The sequence below is a fragment of the Syngnathus acus genome, chromosome 2, assembly GCF_901709675.1.
Source record: "Syngnathus acus chromosome 2, fSynAcu1.2, whole genome shotgun sequence".
NCBI classification, from domain to species: Eukaryota; Metazoa; Chordata; class Actinopteri; order Syngnathiformes; family Syngnathidae; genus Syngnathus; species Syngnathus acus.
Window position 1 is genome coordinate 25,118,701 of NC_051088.1, and position 18,862 is coordinate 25,137,562.

The 18,862-nt window shown below is 44.0% G+C and overlaps 4 protein-coding genes across 6 annotated transcripts in view; 3 read left to right on the forward strand and 1 right to left on the reverse strand.

Moving 5' to 3' along the window:
• Positions 1-5,177, reverse strand: part of LOC119119421 (PDZ domain-containing protein 4-like) — a 9,562-nt gene extending 4,385 nt beyond the window's left edge. The window contains exons 1-12 of the mRNA XM_037245750.1: positions 4,830-5,177; positions 3,713-4,276; positions 3,172-3,225; positions 2,880-3,009; positions 2,603-2,729; positions 2,462-2,543; positions 2,161-2,259; positions 2,021-2,083; positions 1,764-1,945; positions 1,292-1,558; positions 988-1,109; positions 474-923 (exon numbers count right to left, since the gene is read on the reverse strand). Of these exons, the coding sequence (XP_037101645.1) occupies positions 474-923; positions 988-1,109; positions 1,292-1,558; positions 1,764-1,945; positions 2,021-2,083; positions 2,161-2,259; positions 2,462-2,543; positions 2,603-2,729; positions 2,880-3,009; positions 3,172-3,225; positions 3,713-3,772 (1,636 nt within the window). The 5' untranslated portion in view covers positions 3,773-4,276; positions 4,830-5,177. The remainder of the gene's footprint in view (positions 1-473; positions 924-987; positions 1,110-1,291; positions 1,559-1,763; positions 1,946-2,020; positions 2,084-2,160; positions 2,260-2,461; positions 2,544-2,602; positions 2,730-2,879; positions 3,010-3,171; positions 3,226-3,712; positions 4,277-4,829) is intronic.
• LOC119119766 (ladderlectin-like) overlaps positions 1-9,247 on the forward strand; it is a 21,856-nt gene extending 12,609 nt beyond the window's left edge. Inside the window, exons 2-8 of one of the 3 annotated variants that reach the window (XM_037246371.1) lie at positions 1,577-1,580; positions 6,050-6,112; positions 6,196-6,223; positions 6,338-6,423; positions 6,541-6,672; positions 6,793-6,895; positions 6,978-7,217. In XM_037246371.1, the coding sequence (XP_037102266.1) occupies positions 6,050-6,112; positions 6,196-6,223; positions 6,338-6,423; positions 6,541-6,672; positions 6,793-6,895; positions 6,978-7,051 (486 nt within the window). In that variant the 5' untranslated portion in view covers positions 1,577-1,580 and the 3' untranslated portion in view covers positions 7,052-7,217. Of the gene's footprint in view, positions 1-1,576; positions 1,581-5,854; positions 5,956-6,049; positions 6,113-6,195; positions 6,224-6,337; positions 6,424-6,540; positions 6,680-6,792; positions 6,896-6,977; positions 7,218-9,236 lie in introns of those variants that run through there. The other 2 variants (XM_037246370.1, XR_005097384.1) reach the window with 2 other exon arrangements.
• Positions 9,248-10,335: 1,088 nt separating this feature from the next.
• LOC119119757 (ladderlectin-like) lies at positions 10,336-11,501 on the forward strand. Its single transcript, XM_037246356.1, has 6 exons — positions 10,336-10,398; positions 10,482-10,509; positions 10,622-10,707; positions 10,825-10,956; positions 11,077-11,179; positions 11,262-11,501. The coding sequence occupies exons 1-6, from the start codon at positions 10,336-10,338 to the stop codon at positions 11,333-11,335; spliced, it is 486 nt and encodes a 161-aa protein (XP_037102251.1). The 3' UTR covers positions 11,336-11,501.
• A 4,118-nt stretch (positions 11,502-15,619) lies between these two features.
• On the forward strand, positions 15,620-16,853 carry LOC119119771 (ladderlectin-like). Its single transcript, XM_037246375.1, has 6 exons — positions 15,620-15,757; positions 15,866-15,884; positions 16,010-16,095; positions 16,223-16,354; positions 16,463-16,565; positions 16,642-16,853. Exons 1-6 carry the CDS (start codon positions 15,695-15,697, stop codon positions 16,713-16,715), a joined length of 477 nt encoding a protein of 158 aa, XP_037102270.1. The 5' UTR covers positions 15,620-15,694; the 3' UTR covers positions 16,716-16,853.
• Positions 16,854-18,862: the final 2,009 nt, after the last annotated feature.

Consider the following 18,862-nt stretch of genomic DNA (forward strand, 5'->3'; position numbering starts at 1 on the left):
TGCTACGACTACGACGACTTTTACTACTACACATCACCTTAGCTAATATGCATTAAGATAATATTACTCATTATATTTATAATGATAATTAGTATTATTCCTGCGATATTATCAAAACTTATTCAATGTACTAAAACTGCAACGACGTATTTCTTATACTACTCCCAATTATAATAGTTTTACCAATAATGCTAACAATAAAAATATTTCAAACATGACAGCTGATACTATCGGTATGTGGGTGTGTTTCTGCGTGTGGGTGTGCGCGTGTGTGTGTGCATGATACCTGCAGTCTTTTTTTTTTGCCTGTCTCACACACACATACACGCACGCACACACACACACACACACACACACACACACACGCACACACACACACACACACACACATGCACACCGTCATATGCAGGAATCACTGGAACTCGCACACAAGACAGGCGAGTGACATCATCAGCGACCCCGGCCCCCGATACCTGCAGTCTCCTCCTCCATCATCCAGGCTTGGAGGTATCTCTCGCGAAGCTGCTGCATTTTCTGCGCACGCAGAATGTTACGCCATTTGAACGCCAAGTGCCGCAGTTCTTCCTCAATGAGCGCCATTTCACGTTCACCCATGGTCATGTTGCTGTTCACGTCCATTAAAGAAGACCACACCTTCTCCGTGTCATCTTTTTTCTCCTCCTCTTCTTCTTGTCTGTTGCTCGATTGCCTCTGGCAGTGGTACCTGATCTCCAGTAGCTCCTGGTACCGCTGACATTCGTCCTCTGTGAGGCCCGCCATCATCCTATTCACTGGGCTCTTGTGGGCCTGAAGCTGAGAGTTCAAATGTTTGCAGAGCTTAGTTGTTTCCTGGGAACCAAAAAGCAAGCTCCCCCAAGCGTTCCCACAAAGTTGCAAGAGCTCTATAGTCGACAATGTCCCATGATGCAACATTTAGAATGGAATTTACCTTGTGGTGGCTGTGGTTTTGCATGGACGCTCCTTCACTTCCATCCGGTGCAGTGAGAGAGTCAGAGTTGAGCTGGAGGTCCCGCAGGTGTGGAAAAGGAGGTGAGGTCTCTCCTCGGGCATGGCCGGGACTCGGGGTCGACTTGGGGCTGGGTCGTGGACTGAGCAGGAGAAAAGAGTCAAATGAAAAGTTCCTCATCCCTGTCTTTCTTCCATGCGCATTCCTCCAAGACAACGCCTGGCTTTTCTTCCAATCTACCATCGGCTTTTCTTCTTTTCTAAAATACCCTTTGATCCTCTGCTCTACATTCACTGTCTTTTCTTTCTTTTTTGAGGTGCTGACCTCGGACTGCGGCCCAGGCAGAACTTGCGTGCGCTTGCGGGCGTGTTGGCGGCATCCGTGTTGCAGGCGCTGCTCGGGCCACCTAACAAATCATGCTCGGAGGACTCGTCGTAGCGTGTGCTATCGTCTGTGCGCCCCAGTCCGCTATCCAGATCCTGGCTGTCGGATAGTAGCGGCGTCAGATGAAGAAGAGGCGGGAGTGGCGCCCCCCCGTTTCCTTCCTCATCGTCATCTTCCTCGCCGTCGTCCGATTCTCTTTCGGTTCCTCTGCGGTGGAGGAGAAAGTAAGGTGACGGCTGGTTTTCCTGAAAGGACATTATTTGCTGCCTCAGTAATACACACGTCTCATTCTGCTCCGGAGGAGGAATAATGAGTGGCTGTGGTCATGGATGAATGAGTAGCTGTCATGGAGCTTTTGTGCAATCGGTCCACATTATCAAACACATGTTATCATCATCCATCATCATAAAAAAATCCATTGATCATTTTTATTAACAGTGCGGTGTCGTGCGTGGGTGCGTGTGTAGTTGTTGCTCTCGGCTCGCGACTCACCTCCATTTCGGGCCGGGCCAGCAGTAGAGAGAAGATGGCGCCGTCTTCGCTGCTCAAGATGGCGACGGCTTCTTCTCTGCTGCCGATGTCTACCCCGTTGATCTACACGTGAGGCATCACAAGATGTCACCAAACATTCGTAAAGGCAGCTCTCTCTCGCCAGAAGATGTGAGGGACCTGAAGTATGCGATCTCCCTCCCTGATGCGTCCGTTCTTGGCAGCAATGCTGTTTGGATTCACCTTGGTCACATAACAAAAGCAAAAACATGAACTCAAGAGAATTCCCAGGCGAAAACGGCGAGGGCGGACGGGTTTACCTCTCCGACGTAAATACCCAGCTGATCCTCGTCGTCCGCTTTGTAGCAGACCGTCAGGCCCAACTTCTCCTCTTGATGGGATTTGTAGAGTTCCACCTCCTAATAATAGTTATTAGTATAATGCATTTGATGAAAAGGTGCCTTTCAAAGCTCACATGGGGATCGTACAAAGGGTGAAATCAGGATGAGACAAAAAGAGGGGAGCTGAATAACACATTTGATAAAAAGGAGAGGCCTCAAGATAGAGCCCTGGGGCACACCTCTATTGACTGGCGATAGTTGAATGAATCGATAGCCTCACCTCATATTCCAGCTCGTTGGGCCGGTCCACGTCATGGTGGCACGCTTCCAAGTAGTCGTCACTGTCGTCAAACACGCATTCGCTGGGGAAAAGTATCAAATGTCAATTTCTCCTCACCATCACCAAGGGAGTACAACCTACAAGTCGTACTCTCCCACGGCGTGAGGTAGGACTGGAGTTGTCGTCGGCCACGGGAAACTGACGTCCGTCTGTGTAGCGTTATCCAGAAGCGCAACCATGGTGAAGGAGGAGCCGTTTGTGCTGGTCGCTATTGAACCGGATTAGAATGCATGTGATTAGCAGAGCTGGGAATAAAGCAATAGATCTTCAAGCAAGACGCTGAAGTACATTTCAAGCAAGTGTAGCAGTCAGTCATACCGACATTGTCAAAATTCATATTGACGGTGATATTGCTAATGGTTGTTTATCGTGCGAAATGTGCGACCTCTTCTTCGGTGACTTTTGTTGTTGGGCCCCGGTCGCTGCAGAAGCTCCTGGGATTTAAGCGGTCTGTCCGGCGGGAGGTGACAACGCCTTCTTCCTTTCACCTGACAGCAGACAAACTGTTATTGGCGGGCATTCCAATGAAGTGGGTGTATAAAAAAGAGAATTAAACGGCGCTTAAGGTCAGATGTAGCAGTGGTGGGGTAGACGATAGAAAACCGATATCGTTGGGCTCAGCCCGGCTCGGCCCCGGGGCTTGTTATTACCTTTTCGTTTCCATGTCGATCCATTGGCCGCAGGGAGTCGCCGCACCCCTTTTGCTAATGAGGTCCGGCGTGGCACACAGATGGATGGCACATGGTCAGGAGGATATCAAGAAGGAAAACAGGATGAGAAATAAATGTAGGCCAGACGGTAGCGTGACTAGTTGTGAGGTGAAATGGGCTTGAGAACATCGGAGTTATGTGTTTCCATGCCGACCTGGTGTGGAAGTAAAGTGGGACAATGATGATGGCTTTCCTTTCTCCACCCCCCGTTTGTGATTATTGTGTCCCTGCACTCGGCACGCCGCCAATGACAAATGGGCCTGTCAACACTATGTGTGTGTGTTTGTGTGTGCGTGCGTGCGTGCGTGCACATGTGTGTCTGTTGATGGAACCATTAAATAGTTAATGAGCGGAGTGGGGTGAGGTGCAGAGAGGCAATCCTGTATAATAATAACACTAGTCACATGTTGTTGTTCCTGTCTGGCTCCAAATTCAAGGGAGCTGAAACAATCGATACGGTAAACAGTAGAAGTCGACATACCTGGTACATGACCTTGTAGCGCTCCTCGGGACGTTTGACCACACACATGTTGCAGCCCATGATGCCTTGTCTTTCATCTGCACATTGGCCCTCGTTCTCCTACTGCTGCTCCTCGTGGGTTGATTTGCAGTCTTGCGCCAGGTTGTGAAAGGTTCGAAAACTTCAAGATGGCCGTCCAGTAAGAGCACGTGATTGGTTGTTCCAAAAGGTAGCCGTGAAAAAGTCACTTGAGCATTTTAGCGTGAAAGAAAAAAAATCAATTGAAATGTTCATTATTATTGTGCATAAGTGTGTATTTTTTTTGTGCAACATTTGACTAGCAGCAAACACTTTTCCTATAGTGCAGACCAAACTTTGCCGAGTCAGGAAGTTGGACTTATGAACAATATTGTGTACTTTTAACAAGTTTGCTCTCACTCCAAGGTTCATTTTCAATCCAGTGAAGAATTGAAATCCAGTGTTGGTGATATGATTCCATGACAGTTCTAAAAACAAAGATCGTCGTCATCCATTTTTATTCCTGGTTGGATTTCCATTGTCTCCAAAGATCCTTGGATTCCTCACCTGGAAGTCAACAACAGAGAAAGATTACTAATGAGATACATTTAGAAAAAACAACCAACCAAATAAATAAATAAATACATTGATTGACATTTTAACATCATTCGCTGTCCAACATTTGACAATTTTGCTTGATAATAAACAAATCTCATTTGTTTTACTCTCCAATCATCTCTGATCCTATTGTGGTTTTATTTAGACCGAGAGAGCTCACAATTCAGTGTTACTCATTTAACGATCCAAATTACGTAACTACAATGCCATAAAATAATCACAAAATTGTATTCATTGTTTTCTAAAAATAGGAAAACAATGGGCTCAGAAAAACAGGTCAATTAAGAAAACGCTTCAGGCAATAAAAATGTAATAATAATAATAATAACAATCATATGGGCTAAGATAGACACAAGATGTTCCAACAATAGTAATCATGATTAGTGTCACAGTCTTCATTTTTTTTGTCCGTAACTATTTCCAATCACCTTAACAATACAATACAAAACCACAATATTGTCTCCATTATTATTCGACTCAAACTCATTGCATAGCAAGGCACCTTTCCAGATGTTCCCGAGCCTCCTCCAGATGTTGAGGTGAATCTGCCTCTGATTGATTCTCCCTCCGCACACTCATCCTCGCCTGGGCAGCGCTTTCATGGCCAAAGCCCCCGCCCGCTCCCTCCAGAAATAAATATGCTGCCGATGCGCGTGCAAAGCCAGTCGGGATTCGGAGGTTTCCGATCCAAATGCTACTGCTGATAACGAAGAGGACTAGCCGTCTCCTTTTCACGCCGCTCGCCCGCTCGCTCCTCTTCTGCAGCGTCGGCAGCCAATCACACGCTGGAGGCAATTAATTCTCGCCATCATTGGACCCCCTTCCTTCCCCCTCCTCCCTCGTCTTCCTCCTCCCGCCTCCCGTCCTTGACCAAATGAACGTCATCCACAAATGAAGGTCCGAGTGCATCTATCAGTATTTCAAATGAGTGCTGTCAACAAGATGTCCGCATTGTGTATGAAAGCATTTCGGCAGTAGGGTCATCTGGAATGATGTTAGCAGAACTAACCTGACAGGCTTAGCAGTCATATGACAAGGAGCAAGAAATCGATTTATTACTTTGATGACATCAAGTTTTTATTTTGGTTTCGGTCTTTGTCCATCCAAAAGATCCTTTGACTGCCTCACTGTTTATCCTTTACATACTGGCGGGGAGAAGGCTGACGTTGGAGCCCAAGACAGACGTGCTTGACTGGTCGTCCTTGTCGAGCACATGTAGGCCAAAATTCCCACTCTATTCACACCACCCGGAAAGAAACCCGCGGTGCAGGCACATGCGTCAGACACGCAATTGATCCGGTGAATGTTTTCTAACAATTCCACTTTAATGACATGTTATTTGTTGGTGTCATTATGGCCAACTATTCAAGGGTGTGGTATAATGCTACAGTAATGAAGAGGACTTGGCATCATTTCACCGGTGTCGCCGCAAAACCGATTCACATTTGGTTTCCTGTACAACAAAAGCGCACTTGTTGAATTGTTCCGTGGGAACGAAGATGTTATTAAAAGGTGTGGTAAAAAGTTAATGACAAAAACAAGATTGGAAATTCCAAGACTGTCATCAACCCCATATAAGCAGCGCCCAGACTCGTCGTCAGTATCAAGCACCACTCGCTACCATAAAGGTAAGGAAGCCATTTTACAATCTAGCTATTCAAATGAAATTTGACCTGACTTGATGTTCACAAATATCATGTGTTTTTGGTGTCAACCTTGCAGATGGCATTCACTCTTGGCTCATTGTTCCTCCTTTGCGGGATCAGCGGACTGCTGACTGGAGTCGTGAGTCCAAATCGTACCTTCAATCGAAGTACAGCTGTACTATTGCGTTGGCGATTTTAACAACATCTTTCTCTTCTCGACAGTGGTCCGCCAAAATTGTTCCTGTGAAAGGTTGGTAGCTCTGCCTCAAAGAGGCTTTCGCAAATACCTTTGCGTCGTCAGCCGTTGACACCAAGTTGAATTGATTTTTTTTTTCTCCCCAAAAAATGAACCATTGTGCTGCAGACAATAACTGTCCAAAAGGCTGGACTCAGTTGGACTGTTTCTGTTACATCTATGAAACTGAGAACAGAACTTTTGCAGATGCCGAGGTATGGAAGACTGTCGTTGACAGCAAACTTTGTGCCGAGTCGAAATATCTTGACAGATGGACCCAAAAAGTGACATTTCGCGTTCTACTCTTTGTTTGTTTTTTTGTTCCTCGTCAGAGCGTCTGCAACATTCTTGGTGGGAATTTGGTCTCCATTCACAGTGATCTGGAAAATGCGCTGGTTCTTGAACTGATTCGGGCGGGTGGTGATGCCACCCAAGCCTGGATTGGTCTCACTGATGCAGTTTCGGTAAAACGTTCAAAAATCAGTTTCACTTGTGTTCTGTCGAGATTTGCCACAAACAAAAGCATCTTCAAATGTGAGTCTTTACAAAAGAAAGACACATTCAAATTTGATTTGGTCTTCTAGGACGACGATTTCATGTGGACTGATGGCTCAGATGTGGACTTCACCAATTTTGAAGGAGGAGAGCCCAATGACGACGGTGTCTGTGTAGAGATGGTAACAGCTGGTAAGTAACAACAACATTTGAGGTTTGCTCAGAAGAATTGAATGAAGTGATACTTACACGTGATTTTTTTTTTTTTTTACAGATGGAGAGTGGAACGATGTGGCTTGCGCAACAGAGCTCCCGTACGTTTGCATCATGGATGCGTTCCATCACTAAATGTCTTGGCCTACAATATTGCACTATGCATGAGTTCAATGACTCAGATTTAGTGTCGCCTTGATATTTTTGGGGTTACTTTCAACTTTTCTTCTCATCTTCTTTCATGCTCATTTGGCGTTGTGGGGACAAATATTCAATGAATAAAGAACTATCAGCATCCAAATATGTGTTTACTGTTGGGTTCACAACATTTATCTGAAAAGAATCTCACAGAGGCAGGAGATGTCTTCGATGGCGAGCGACTTCTTCTGCAGAAGGGCGCAAACCAGACACACAGCAAGTGTGGCTGAGATTCGCGCTCTTCCTTCAGTTTGGTCGTGCCTTTTATTGAGGAACAACAATGGGGCAAGTGTACATGAATGCGTAGTTTCTTTAGACAGGAAGGACATTCCATAATTACATCTCATGACCACAGAACAACGGAGATACTACTATGGACAGAGCAGTATGGTCGTCTCGTGACTTTAGCTTAAAAGACGTAGTCTTAGTGCCCCTGGGATGCATACCTCTGTGGCGTACTCATGACTTCTACTTAAATAAGACGTTTGTCTGCTTCAGCCATCCCATAACAACCTCATGATCTGTTCATGTATAGCTAACTATGGGGCTTATTGTGTAGCGCGACTCATGACTCCAGTCATGAGCTCCTTAGCCAGCCACAGTGGCGTAGCCAAGCCGGGGCGAGCCGGGGCGGCGCCCCGGTTAGGACTCCCCGCGCCCCGGTTGAAAAAAATCGAGCTTTTTCGATTCTTCATTTTCATGCCGTTTTTTTCTTTCGGTCTTGCGCGAATGTGCTTGCGCTATTCTATGTGCGCGATGTTATCCATTCACCGTTTGCCTCCCGGACCCGGATGTTGTTTTAGCGATCAGCGAACGGCGTGGGTGATGTTCGATTTTTTTTCCTGTGGGCGCGCGCCCCTACTGGAAAAATTCCTGGCTACGCCACTGGCCAGCCATCTGCTCCCAAGTCATTATCACGAGGTCAAACTGTCACATCCTGTGGAAGGTCTTGCACACATAAGTAGATACATAGAATCCAATGATAAAAAGTATATTTTTCCCAACATCTGTTGATGGAACCATTAAATAGTTAATGAGCGGAGTGGGGTGAGGTGCAGAGAGGCAATCCTGTATAATAATAACACTAGTCACATGTTGTTGTTCCTGTCTGGCTCCAAATTCAAGGGAGCTGAAACAATCGATACGGTAAACAGTAGAAGTCGACATACCTGGTACATGACCTTGTAGCGCTCCTCGGGACGTTTGACCACACACATGTTGCAGCCCATGATGCCTTGTCTTTCATCTGCACATTGGCCCTCGTTCTCCTACTGCTGCTCCTCGTGGGTTGATTTGCAGTCTTGCGCCAGGTTGTGAAAGGTTCGAAAACTTCAAGATGGCCGTCCAGTAAGAGCACGTGATTGGTTGTTCCAAAAAATAGCCGTGAAAATGTCACTTGAGCATTTTAGCGTGAAAGAAAAAAAATCAATTGAAACGTTCATTATATATAAAGGCAAAGCTCTCAATTTACCGGTCGATTTACGCTCCTACCCTCACCTATGGTCACGAGCTATGGGTCGTGACCGAAAGAACAAGATCCCGGATACAAGCGGCCGAAATGAGTTTTCTCCGCAGGATGTCCGGGCTCTCCCTTAGAGATAGGGTGAGAAGTTCGGTCATCCGGGAGAGACTCGGAGTAGAGTCGCTACTCCTCCACGTTGAGAGGAGCCAGATGAGGTGGCTCGGGCATCTCATCAGGATGCCTCCTGGACGCCTCCCTGGGGAGGTGTTCCGGGCATGTCCCACCGGTAGGAGACCCCGGGGACGACCCAGGACGCGCTGGAGAGACTATGTCTCTCAGCTGGCCTGGGAACGCCTTGGGATCCCCCGGGATGAGCTAGATGAACTGGCTGGGGAGAGGGAAGTCTGGGAGTCCCTCCTGAAGCTGCTGCCCCCGCGACCCGACCCCGGATAAGCTGAAGAAGATGGATGGATGGATGGAACTATTTCCAATCACCTTAACAATACAATACAAAACCACAATATTGTCTCCATTATTATTCGACTCAAACTCATTGCATAGCAAGGCACCTTTCCAGATGTTCCCGAGCCTCCTCCAGATGTTGAGGTGAATCTGCCTCTGATTGATTCTCCCTCCGCACACTCATCCTCGCCTGGGCAGCGCTTTCATGGCCAAAGCCCCCGCCCGCTCCCTCCAGAAATAAATATGCTGCCGATGCGCGTGCAAAGCCAGTCGGGATTCGGAGGTTTCCGATCCAGATGCTACTGCTGATAACGAAGAGGACTAGCCGTCTCCTTTTCACGCCGCTCGCTCGCCCGCTCGCTCCTCTTCTGCAGCGTCGGCAGCCAATCACACGCTGGAGGCAATTAATTCTCGCCATCATTGGACCCCCTTCCTTCCCCCTCCTCCCTCGTCTTCCTCCTCCCGCCTCCCGTCCTTGACCAAATGAACGTCATCCACAAATGAAGGTCCGAGTGCATATATCAGTATTTCAAATGAGTGCTGTCAACAAGATGTCCGCATTGTGTATGAAAGCATTTCGGCAGTAGGGTCATCTGGAATGATGTTAGCAGAACTAACCTGACAGGCTTAGCAGTCATATGACAAGGAGCAAGAAATCGATTTATTATTTTGATGACATCAAGTTTTTATTTTGGTTTTGGTCTTTGTCCACCTGCCATCCAAAAGATCCTTTGACTGCCTCACTGTTTATCCTTTACATACTGGCGGGGAGAAGGCGTCCGTCTCAGCTGACTTTGGAGCCCAAGACAGACGTGCTTGACTGGTCGCCCTTGTAGAGCACATGGAAGCCAAAATTCCCACTCTATTCACACCACACAGAAAGAAAACTGAACTGCGTCAGACATGCAATTGATCCGGTGAATGACTGACTGTTTTCTAACAATTCCACTTTAATTACATGTTTTTTGTTGGTGTCATTATGGCCAACTATTCAAGGGTGTGGAAGAATGCTACAGTCATGAAGAGGACGGCATCATTTCACAAAAGCGCAATTGTTCCGTGGGAACGAAGATGTTTTTAAAAGGTGTGGTAGAAAGTTAATGACAAAAACAAGATTGGAAATTCCAGGACCCTATATATCAACCCTATATAAGCAGCGCCCAGACTCGTCGTCAGTATCAAGCACCACTCGCTACCATAAAGGTAAGGATGCCATTTTACAATCTAGCTATTCAAATGAAATTTGACGTGACTTTATGTTCACAAATATCATGTGTTTTTGGTGTCAACCTTGTAGATGGCATTCACTCTTGGCTCATTGTTCCTCCTTTGCGGGATCAGCGGACTGCTGACTGGAGTCGTGAGTCCAAATCGTACCTTCAATCGAAGTACAGCTGTACTATTGCGTTGGCGATTTTAACAACATCTTTCTCTTCTCGACAGTGGTCCGCCAAAATTGTTCCAGTGAAAGGTTGGTAGCTCTGCCTCAAAGAGGCTTTCTCAAATACCTTTGCGTCGTCAGCCGTTGACACCAAGTTGAATTGATTTTTTTTCTCCCCAAAAAATGAACCATTGTGCTGCAGACAATAACTGTCCAAAAGGCTGGACTCAGTTGGACTGTTTCTGTTACATCTATGAATCTGAGAACAGAACTTTTGCAGATGCCGAGGTATGGAAGACTGTCGTTGACCGCAAACCTTGTGCCGAGTCGAAATATCTTGTCAGATGAACCCAAAAAGTGACATTTCGCGTTCTACTCTTGGTTTGTTTTTTTGTTCCTCGTCAGAGCGTCTGCAACATTCTTGGTGGGAATTTGGTCTCCATTCACAGTGATCTGGAAAATGCGCTGGTTCTTGAACTGATTCGGGCGGGTGGTGATGCCACCCAAGCCTGGATTGGTCTCACTGATGCAGTTTCGGTAAAACGTTCAAAAATCAGTTTCACTTGTGTTGTGTCGAGATTTGCCACAAACAAAAGCATCTTCAAATGTGAGTCTTTACAAAAGAAAGACACATTCAAATTTGATTTGGTCTTCTAGGACGACGATTTCATGTGGACTGATGGCTCAGATGTGGACTTCACCAATTTTGAAGGAGGAGAGCCCAATGACGACGGTGTCTGTGTAGAGATGGTAACAGCTGGTAAGTAACAACAACATTTGAGGTTTGCTCAGAAGAATTGAATGAAGTGATACTTACACGTGATTTATTTTTTTTTTTACAGATGGAGAGTGGAACGATGTGGATTGCACAACAGACCTCCCGTACGTTTGCATCAAGGAGGCGTTCCATCACTAAATGTCTTGGCCTACAATATTGCACTATGCATGAGTTCAATGACTCAGCTTTAGTGTCGCCTTGATATTTTTGGGGTTACTTTCAACTTTTCTTCTCCTCTTCTTTCATGCTCATTTGTCGTTGTGGGGACAAATATTCAATGAATAAAGAACTATCAGCATCCAAATATGTGTTTACGTCTTATTTTTCCAACTTGGTAAGTGAGAAATCACCATCACCAACTCAGTTGGTGCCTTATGAATGTGTTTGCGGGCAAGCGCGTACTCTATTTACATTTTCCTTTTCCGATACAGCGGATAACTCATACGTATGCATTAAAATTCATTCGCTTCTTTACTCGCTTCTCAATGTGTCTTTCAAAATAAAACGCAATCGCAGATGGGCCAGCCAGCCTGCATGTTTTAAAAAAAAGCATTGTGATAGGAGTGCCCCTTAAAACTGAATTTGGATGTGGAATTCAAATATGTTTGGGTTCTCGCTGTGCGGGGGGGCATAGAGGCTGGTATATTTACAAACAGGCGCAGCTCGGTAGAGTCAAAAAAGTGTATTTTGCGCTATTGTGGGTGTGAACACAGCCAACCTGTCAATTAAAGAATGAGGCACTGCCCTTGATATGGCGGAAGAAGTAATTTGGTTGAGTGCAAAGAACAGTCCGCTCCAAAAGTATTGGAACAGCAAGTTCAAAATGTTTGTTTTTGTTGTAAACTGAAGACATTTTTGGGTTTCAGAACAAAAGACGGATGTCAAATAGAAGTTTGGGATTCCAGCTTCTATGTCATGGGGTTTATATCTAGAGGTGTGAAACAAGAACTTTTTCAAAAATATATATGACAGAGTCTTGTGACGTGACACAATGTGAAGGCGAAACATAAGAGTCTTACAGCCACTGGACAAGTCAACCAAGGCAAAGCACGAGTTTGGAGAAGGATCAAAGTCAGAGTCTCGAGGCCGCGAGACATTTGGACCAATGAAAAGAAGAGATTTAGAGTGGCCTTTTTCTTTTTTTGAAATTCAGCTCTCTGCCAATAAAGATGTTCAGCTCCTGTCTGAATAAGAAGTTAAAAAAAATAAATAAATATGAAGAGAAAGAATCATGCAGACTTTTCAGGTTTTCATTTCCACCAAATCCAAAGAGAGTTTTGCTGCCATCATGTGTCTTAATGCAGTAGCTGCGTTAAGGTCGTTTTTAGCAGTTGGTTCCGTGGCTCAGTAGAGAAGAACTTTCAGTCTGCACCCACGCACAGAAGCATACAGACAAACAAAAACATACTTGTAGGTCGATCGGTCGGTCAGTCGGTAAAATATCCACTTGGATTTGTCACCTGGAAGTCAACAGCAGAGAAAGGACACTCATGGGATCAGATACACACCCATTAATTCAGAATATTAAAAAATCAAATCTTATTCCTCATCATTAGCTGTCCAACACATTAACTTGTAGGCATTCAAAATCATTTCTAATCCTATTGAGCTCTTGTTTTTGTTTTTTTCTTTGTTCTTTTGCCAACAGTGCTCACAGTTCATTGTAACTCATTTGTCAAAACTACAATGCAAATTCTATTCCTTTTTTTTTTTTTTTTAATGGAAAACAATGGAAAATATGCCAATTATGGAAACACTTCGGGCACTAATAATAATAATAATAATAATAATAATAATAAGTAGAATTTGCCATTTCTGGAGAGATTGCGTATGAAGGCAAAGAAGCTGAATAAAAGGCTGGAAATGCTACGGAATGATGTCAAACGATACTGAATGACAGGAAAGTTTATACAATGACTGGGAGTGAGCTGTAATTGTTCAAAATCGAACATCCGAGAAAATGAGAAAAACGGTAGACGAGGAAAACGGTCGGCGAGAAAACCGGTAAGCGAAGAAAAATGGTAAGTGAGGAAAACGGTAGCCGAGAAATACGCTAAACAAGAAAAATGGTAAGCACAAAAAATGATAAATGAGAAAACGGTATGGGAGAAAAAACGTAAGATGAACATTTTACAGTTGGAACAGGTTGAATCGGTCAAGAAATTTGGCGTAGATTTTAAATTTAAAAAAGGTTGAATTGTGAGTAATTGGGACGTTTTGGAATAGGTAGGCATAAGATGAACAGTTTAAAGTTGCAACGGGTTGAATCGGTCAAGGAATGTAGAAATTTGAAGGGGAAAACGACATTTTGTGAAATTTTGCATGTGGCAATTTTGGAAGTGTTGAAAATCCTCCCCAATGTGATTTGAATGTGCTGAATGATGTGAGTTTCAAACTGGAACCAAGTACCGTTTTTTTCCATGTATAATGCGCCCCCATGTATAATACGCACCCTAGAAATGGCATGTTGATGCTGGAAAAAAGCCTGTACCCATGTATAATACGCACGCAAATTTTGACTCCTACTTAAGTCCGTAAACGTAAAATTATTTCAGAAAAAAGATCATCTTTGGGAACAACCGGATGTTATTCTGCCGGTCAGTATCACTGCGCATGCGCTAGCAAACTCAATAGCGAAGAAATGTTTCGGATTTGTGTAGGGTACATTGTGACAGCAAACGAGCAGGTGATCGAGCAAGCGTCTGATACGAGAGCATTGTGTTCGTATGGAGCGTGTTTGAAGTGAACAGCAGAGAAGAAAGCGCATCTGTAATGGCGGCCTCCGTATGATATCCGGATAAAAAAATAAAATAAAATAATAATAATAATTTGTACCCATGTATAATGCGCACCCCAGATTTTAGGACAATAAATTAGTTAAATTTTGCGCATTATACATGGGAAAAAACGGTAAATGTCAAATGTTGGATGTGCCATTAAGAATGAATGGGGAAATTTGTCTATAATAATAATGTGACGGTGTGTGCCATCAAAAATTCCAATTCAAATGGGAGCTGGCTGACGAGCAGGAACAGTTGCAGGTGTTAAATTGATGAGTGGGCGATGGTTGTGGTGGAAAGTTACTGGCTGGGTGAAACGTAGCATGATGTAGCAAGATGTTCTTTCGATCATAATCACTAGAAAGGGTCACTGGGTTCATTTTTTCTCAGTAAGTCAACTTGCAATCACACGCTGGAGGCAATTAATTATCACCCTTCGCCACCCCTTCTCTCTTATTTATACTTGATTTATTTTCCGGCAGATTTTGTGTTGCCCATCGAAATAATCTCAAATGTAGCTGAGAACAGACCTACAGATGCAAATAAGTAGACTGTATAGCTCTATCGGTGCAAAATAGAATAATATTCAACCAAAGCGGTGGTTCCCGAGTTGCTTCTTGCTTATAAGAGTGATCTTTTGGACAAATCCCCTTGAAAAGCCCTGCCTAAAAACATGCCTGAGATAAAATGAACAAATCAAGCTTTTGATGCCATTTTTGGCGACCTTGAGAGTCTTGTAAGGCGCCTAACAAATAAAACGTATTATTATTATTATCATTATTATTATTATTATTAGTCTTGAGTCTTGAAAGGCGCCTAAATAAAATGTATTCTTATTTTTATTTATTTTGTTATCATTATTATTATTATTATAACTATACTAAAGTTAATCATATCAGATAAGACAACAACAATGTAATTAATATGTAAATCAATGTATTGGTTTAATGACTCAATCCGATTTTCGTTGCAGTGTTGGTCTTTTTTCCAGCGGCAACCCAAAATTCACTTTGACTGCGTCATTGGAACACCCAACGTCAATAATCTGTTGCTTCCGAGGGAAAATGAATGGACCACTTCCCGATACAGTGAGGACAACCGGGTTTTGCTTTCCCTAAATGAAAAACTGAACACATTTTGCCCCAGTTGTAGTTTTGTGAGTTTTTCCTTGCCCTCCTAGGGATGAAGATAAGGAGAAGAATTGGCAATTGTGCCCTTTGAGACATCTTTGGGATTAAGGGCAATCTAAACCAAGTCAGTCGAGTCAAGACTGACTTTGTGTGACGGGTACGGAAAAAGTAGCCTGTAATGACGTACATTTCACTCATCAAACCTGGTGTAATTGCAACCCGTTTTTTTAATTGTGTGCTTGCATGTTACGGGAATCAGGACTACTTTCCGTGATTCCACAGGTTTTCTGGCAAAACCTGTTCAAATTTGATGCGGCGGAAACAAAAGAGCACTTGTTGAATTGTTCTGTGACAATGAGGAAGAATTTGAAATGCCTGGCAGCATGTCAATGACAAAAAAATTTGGGAAATTCCTAAGACGGTCATCAACTGTATGTATATAAGCAGCGCCCAGACTCGTCGTCAGTATCAAGCACCACTCGCTACCATAAAGGTAAGGATGCCATTTTACAATCTAGCTTTTCAAAAGAAATTTGACGTGTCTTGATGTTTACGAATATCATGTGTTTTTGGTGTCAACCTTGCAGATGGCATTCACTCTTGGCTCATTGTTCCTCCTTTGCGGGATCAGCGGACTGCTGACTGGAGTCGTGAGTCCAAATCGTACCTACTGACTTCAATCGGTGTACATATTTATTATTGTGTTATCGTTTCTGTGATTTTAAAAGCATCTTTTTTCTTCCCGACAATGGTTTTAGAGTACCGCTCCTGTGAAAGGTTGGTAGCTCGGCCTCAAAGACGCTTTCGCGAATACCTTTGAATCGTCAGCAATTGACATTAAGTTCAATTGACATCTTTTTTTTTTTTTCCTCCTCCCAAAAAAATAAACAATTGCGCTGCAGCCTTTTACTGTCCAAATGACTGGATACTGTTGAAGAGTTCCTGTTACATCTACCAAGAACAGATCAGAACTTTTGCAGATGCTGAGGTATTTGCATTTTTGTTTTTGTTTACACAATTACAAGAATTGTTTTTTCATGGCAGCAAACTTTGTTCCAAAGTCCAAATATATTGAAATTCTATTTCTACTCTTTGTTTGTTTTTTTCCTCTTCAGAGCGTCTGCAACATTCTTGGTGGGAATCTGGTCTCCATTCAAGATGGTCTGGAAAATGCGTTTGTTCTTGAACTGATTCGGGCGGCTGGTGATGCCGACGAAGCTTGGATAGGTTACACTGATGCAATTATGGTAAAATATTCAAAAATCTGTTTCACTTGTGTTCTGTAGAGATTTGCCACAAACAAAAGCGTCCTCCAATGTGAGTCTTTTCAAAGGAAATTTGATTTGGTCTTCTAGGAAGACGATTTCATATGGACTGATGGCTCGGATAATTCCTTCGAAAACTTTGCTGATGGAGAGCCCGATGACGACGGTGACTGTGTAGTAATGGAAACAGATGGTAAGTAACAACATTTGAGGTTTGCTAAGAAGAATTGAATGCAGTCATACTTACAATTTTTTTTTTTTTTTTACAGATGGAGAGTGGGACGATATGGATTGCACAGATACCTTCTCGTACGTTTGCATCATGGATGCGTCTCATCACTAAATTTCTTCGCCTAAAATTACTCCGCTTTAGTGTCGCCTTGATATTTTTAGGTTAACTTTCAACTTTTCTTCTCATCTTCTTTCATGCGTATTTGCTATTGTGGGAACAAACATTCAATGCATAAAGAACTGTCAGCATTCAAATGTGTGTCTGTCTTTTTTTCCAACTTGGTAACAGAAACTTATAGAGAGCTGGAAATCAAATAGAAGTTTGGGATTACAACTTTTATGCCTTGGAGTTTATATATTGATGTGTTAAACAACAACTTTAAAAAATAAAAAAATAAAAAAAGTCTTACAGCCACTAGACACGTCAACGAAGGCAAAGCGTCACGAACGGAGTGTAGAAATGGAGCAGGGCGACCAAGTGCAGCTTGGACCAGCTTGGTTTATTGAAGCAAACTCAAAGGACTCGGCAAACTGACGTGGCTAAAACAACAAACTAACAGGACTAACCGACCAAAACGTGAAACAAAAGACAGGAACCAAACAAACCGCATGACAGTGAGCCATGCATTGTCCACATCTTATGCAATGCTCCGACGGCGAGTGACACACAAACAGAACTTAAATACAACACAGGTAACGAGAGGCAGGTGCGTGTGATTGCACTGATCATGGGGAGGGAGGAAGGGAGGTGGGGAGGGAGGAAGGGAGGGAGGGAGGGAGGGGCGAGCACACAGACACACTGACAAACTATGGACATGATCAGGGACACATAGCAAAAGGGGGGACGAGACATGACAGAACCCGAACAGAAACCATGGCGACCTGAACACCTAACAAAACTGGGGACGAGACATGACACAAAGCACGATTGTTCGGACAATGATCAAGGTCAGAGTCTCAAGACCACAAGACATTTGGAGCAATTAAAGTCAGAGATTTTGTCACGAACGGAGAGGAATGGAGCGGGGCGACCAAATGCAGCTTGGACCAGGGTTTATTGCAGGAACTCAAAAGACAAACCCGGCAAACTGACGTGACTAAACAACGAAACCAATAGGACTGATCGCCAAAACGTGAAACAAAAGACAGGAACCAAACCACCTCATGACAGTGCCACGTGCATTGTCCGCACATCTCAAGCAATGCTCCGACGGCGAGTGACACGCAAACAGAACTTAAATACGACACAGGTAATGAGAGGCAGGTGCGTGTGATCACACCAATCAAGGGCACACAGGAAGAGAGGGAGGGGCGAGCACACAGACACAGAACTGGGGACGAGACATGACAGATTTGTGGCCATGAGATGGTCCGAGTCCAAGTAAGCATGAGACAATAACAAGTTAACAAAGAAAACCTGCAGGAGAATTTTGAATGACATGGCAGAATGTGCTTTTTATTTTTGTCTTCTTTCTTGAATGCAGTTCTGCTTCAATAAAGTAGAAGTTCTGCTAGTGTTTGAATGACTTTTGAACACTAGAAGAAAGGACAAACGTCCCCGTTGACTCCATTCCCCCAAATGGAAAGAGAGTTTTGCTGCCATCATGTGTCTGCGATGTGGTCGTCTTTGACCATGCAGCTGGTTCCGTGCGTGTCTGACAAACATTTCTGCTTCGACCACACAGGGGCGGCATCCAGATTGCACACACGTGCCTGCCTACACTCATGCTACATTGATACGCATATGTCTCGGTGTGGATTGATCAATGTATACGTACTATATTGAGCAATACACACCGAGAGTGGTGTTGTCATGGTTACGGTCAAGCGACACCAAAATGCGTACATAGAGTCTATGTGTGTACAGCCTGCCTGCCTGCGTGGCTGCCTGCCTGCCTGCCTGGCTGCCTGCCTGCCTGCCTGCCTGCCTGCCTGCCTGCCTGCCTGGCTGCCTGCCTGCCTGCCTGCCTGCCTGTCTGTCTGTATGTATGTAGGTCTATGTAAAGAAGAAAAAAGGAAGTGTCAAGGAGATGAAGTGAAAGCTTGCAGGGTGAAGAAAAAAAGAGTGAAGGTATATAGAAAGACCACTCACTCCGCTGACACTTCAATTTGGTAGGACTGCCACTTTAAACCTTTAATAATAATAATAATAATCCCCGTGGGGACAATCGGTATAGAAAATGGATGAATAATTATAATAAATAATAATAATAATCCGAATAATGATAGTAGTACAACTACTGTTATTATTATCATTAT